Below are 3,673 nucleotides of genomic sequence, written 5' to 3'. Positions count from 1 at the left end.
TGTCTCTCAACAGCCCTGAGCAGGAAGCTGAGTCAGGGATGAGGAGGGGCAGAGACAGCAAAGCAGTCCTCAACATCCCCCTACCCCAACAATCCCCCCCCCAACTCAGCCCTGTCCTGATTCTGGGGCTGCAGGCACAAAGAGATGCGGCGGGGAGGCTGGGAGGGCAGAGAAGGCAGAGGACGAGGGGGAGAGGTCTGGAGATGCTATAGTTAGAGTCTCTCATGCTTTTAATCTTTTAATCTTGGTGTTGGGTATAGGGTCCCATGCAAGAAGGTGAAATACAGACAGCCGGGAGGCGCCCGTCCCATGCCCCGAAGATACTGGTCCTGGGCTGGAGTGGGCCGTGGGCAATGGCCAGGGGCCGCCTTCTGGCTGCATTCCGGTCTGGACCCTCAGAGTGGGAAGATGAGGAAGCCAGAGAAGCTTGAGTACTTCCAACCCCCCAGCAGGTTTCCCCGACGCAGGCGCAGGGACACGCGGTCCCCGGGGTCCAGGGGTAGCAGCACAGAGCTGGTGGCTGCCTCCCGTGTCACATCAGGGTCGTTGGCGAAGGCTGAGATGACAGGCCAAGTGTTCAGCATTAGGCTCACCTGGGGAGGGGACCCTGATCAGCACCGCTCCTCAGCACCAGGCTCCCCTGATCTCAGGACCCCCAAGGGGCTCTTCTCTTCTCTCTAGCTCTCCAGCCCCAGGGAAGGGGCAGTGGACTCCTGATCTTCCTGGGGGTGGCCAGAGTGCTGTTGCACATTTCCCACCCTCTGCTGGGCCAGCCCTTTCCAGCCTTGTTCCTTCCACACAACCTCCCAGGACAATGGAGGGAGTGCCCAGAGGGTGGACCAGCTTTACGTACCCTCACCCCACCCAACCACATCCAACCCGACCCATGCCCTTCCTGAGCTGGGATAGGGGCCCAGTGCTCAGGTCACCTGCACAGTCTGGCGGTTGTACACTTTCACCACATGGAAGCGGAAGCTGTAGATGCCCCGGACGGGGGCTACGAAGGAGCCCGAGGCCCGGTCAAAGCCACCACCCTCATTCACCAGAACCTGGAGGGAAGCAAACCTTGCTGAGGGGGACTAGGGGCTGCTTGTAGAGCAGGGGTACCCCTGGGTTGGAGGAAGAGCTAGTGAGTAAGTAAAAGAAGAGAGGGCCAGGTAGGAGCACCCAGGAGAAATGGTGGGAAGGGGCCAGGGGATGCATTGGGAAGGGAGTTCATGGGAGATGCAGGGGGGCGTTTTCTTAAAGTGAGAGGGGCGGCAAAGGGGGCTTGGGCAGGTATCCCAGGCCCTGGCAAGGCCCTTCCGGGTCTCCTGAGGGAGGTACCTGATCAAAGTAGATGGCTCCACTGGGGCCGTTGCCTGCCTCTCCGGATGGCTCATGGGGGTGACTCCGAACTGCCGCAAATGCCACTCTTCCCGGGGGGGCCTCTCCTAGAGCTGCTCCACCAGGCCCCCCTGCAGCAGCTCTGCCCGGCTCACAGACCACCAGGCACTCGCCCTCCAGCAGCAGGGGCTCTGTCCCCTCCTGTGCCCACCCAACTCCCAGGGCCAGAAGCATGAGGGCCAAGGCTGGCCCAGGGCTGAGTGGAGAAGCTGGCAGGCAGTCTCCCTTTGCTCCCAGCATGACTGACTGACTGGCTTTGCAGCTTCTGTTTCCCAGCCCCTCAGCCTGGTTCCTTTCTGCCTCCTCTCCTCTCCCCCTGGGGCTCTCACCACCCCTCCCCCTGCTCCTCAGCCCCCTCCCCTCCATCATTGTCATCAAGCTCCTCCCTCTTCATATCTTTCTGTGTCCTAAGACGCTCAGTCTGTTACACTCGGTGTCACTGTAGCTCCCCCCCCCTCCCCCCCCCCCAGTCTTGGCAGAACCAGAAATGACAGCAGTTGGGCCCTGGGAGGGAGAGGAGGGCTGAAGCAGCCTGCTGGCAGGGCCAGAGCCAGAACCCCAGGGCAGCCCCTCAGGATGGCCAAGGGCGCTGGAACTGGGGCAGCGAAGAGCATGGGTGTGTGAGCATCCCTCTGTGTGTGTGTGTGTGGGGGGGGCTATGCCAGTGTGTGAACCTGACTGGTGAATGTGTGTGAATGTGAGTGTGTGCCCAGGACATGTCAGCCCCTCCTCCTCGCCATTCCTCCCTTGCTTTCAACCCCCCTGGCAAGTCACCCAAAGGGCATTGTCACCTGATGTCATGACTCTTCACGCACCCCCAGCTGTGTCTTTCTACTCACGTGGGGGGGGGTAGGGGGGGGTGGGATTAACACCCTCAGTCAATGATAATGGCCATGATCTCAAGAAACCAAAGGTGCTTTGCTTGAAATGGTGAGTACAAGGTATAAACACTGACAAAAGTAACCATGGACTCTCAGACAGGCAGAGGTTGGGGAGAGGATAAGTGGAGCCCAATCACTCCGCCGAAGGCTGGAAGGAAAACTTCTTTCCACTTGCAGTGATAGCGGCCAGAGGATCCAGCCTAGAGGCCTGTGTCAGTCCTTCTGCAGAAGGACCCTTGGAGACAAGGCTCAGTAAGAAGCGGACAGAGTTGGACCAGCTCCTGCTGCTGCGTCTGCTCTTCTCGCAATGCCCAGCTGGCCGGTTGCTGAAAGTGGCCAGCCCTCCAACTGGCCCGCGCACGGATGGCCTTGTGGACGGCCTTGTGTGTACAGTTGGGCCTCCCTTGGGGCTGTTCCACCAGACACTTGTTAGCGGCACCAAGAGGCTCTGTGTCGTCTGGTGAGTTCAGCGTTTCTGTGCTTCCCACAGGTTGCAAATGTCATGTGTTGGTATGTGTTTTCCTCTCAGTTAAAACGTGCTGAGAATCTTGCTTGTTAAGTCACCGTTCTCTGGGGCATTGTTTCCACGGCTCTGAAGAAGGAAGTGCCCGGATCTTTTCCTCACCCTTGTTTTGGTGAGAGTGCTTGGGTTTAGTGTGTCACTAATTTGTGACCTTGGGCCAATCATTTTCTCCCTTGGGTCTTCCATACTCTCATCCGGAGGGCCTCGATTAGATGAGACTCAGCGCTCTCTTCAGCCCTCATCCTTTTTTAAAAAACGCCCTGTTTTCAGTGAAGGTTTACCCAGATTAGGTTTTCCATGACCAGTTTCTATACATCTTGTTCAGTGACACGGGCTACATTGTTGTTTTTCGTTTTTATCCAAAAGAAAGTAGAAAACAGTAAACACCAGAGCAGATTAAGAATGTGTGAAAACAGAAAACAAATACTAAGTTGTTAAATTTTAACCTAACGATACGCCACTTTCTGACGGACCGACCCTCTGGGGGCAGGCCTTTCCCCATCCCGTCACAGGGGATTCAAGGGGAGTTTCCGTACGTGGGGTTTGGTCGCTCGCTGCCACCCGGAGCCTTCTGCACACCTGGTGCTCAGAATTTAAACGCAAATACATTTCCCTCCTCGGATCTTGGATTTCGCTCTGCACCGTCCCATTGGGGATGAGCGGTTCCTCTTTAAGGGGAAACAGCTGCGCAGAAGCCCCGGGGAGGACCCGGAGCGCGGCGAGCGGCCGGGGAGGGTCCCGGAGCCAAGGTCGGGGGCCGGGCCGGGCCAGCCAGCGGAGGCGGGTCCGGTCGGGCTGCGCGGGCGCCTCCTCCCCCCCGCGGGGCGGGAAGCCCGGGCCCCGAGCAGGCCCAGCCCGCGGGCGGAGCCAGGCTGTCCCCGCC

The 3,673-nt window shown here is 58.9% G+C and overlaps 1 protein-coding gene across 1 annotated transcript; it reads right to left on the bottom strand.

The window, feature by feature from the left end:
* Positions 1 to 395: 395 nt before the first annotated feature.
* Positions 396 to 1,626, bottom strand: CBLN3 (cerebellin 3 precursor). Its single transcript, XM_075532054.1, has 3 exons — positions 1,327 to 1,626; positions 930 to 1,049; positions 396 to 593 (listed from the first exon to the last, which is right to left on the bottom strand). Exons 1-3 carry the CDS (start codon positions 1,624 to 1,626, stop codon positions 396 to 398), a joined length of 618 nt encoding a protein of 205 aa, XP_075388169.1.
* Between the last annotated feature and the right edge of the window lie 2,047 nt (positions 1,627 to 3,673).

This window comes from Tenrec ecaudatus, chromosome 14, assembly GCF_050624435.1.
Source record: "Tenrec ecaudatus isolate mTenEca1 chromosome 14, mTenEca1.hap1, whole genome shotgun sequence".
Lineage (NCBI taxonomy): Eukaryota > Metazoa > Chordata > Mammalia > Afrosoricida > Tenrecidae > Tenrec > Tenrec ecaudatus.
Note: the sequence above shows the minus strand (reverse complement) of the source record. Positions and strands in the feature narration are given on the sequence as shown.

Coding starts and splice junctions, on each gene's coding strand:
- CBLN3 (XM_075532054.1), bottom strand. CDS start 1,626: ATGCTGGGAGCAAAGGGAGACTGCCTGCCAGCTTCTCCACTCAGCCCT. Junction 1,050..1,326: donor GAGCCATCTACTTTGATCAG/GTACCTCCCTCA, acceptor GCTTCCCTCCAG/GTTCTGGTGAATGAGGGTGG. Junction 594..929: donor ACAACCGCCAGACTGTGCAG/GTGACCTGAGCA, acceptor TCCCCTCCCCAG/GTGAGCCTAATGCTGAACAC.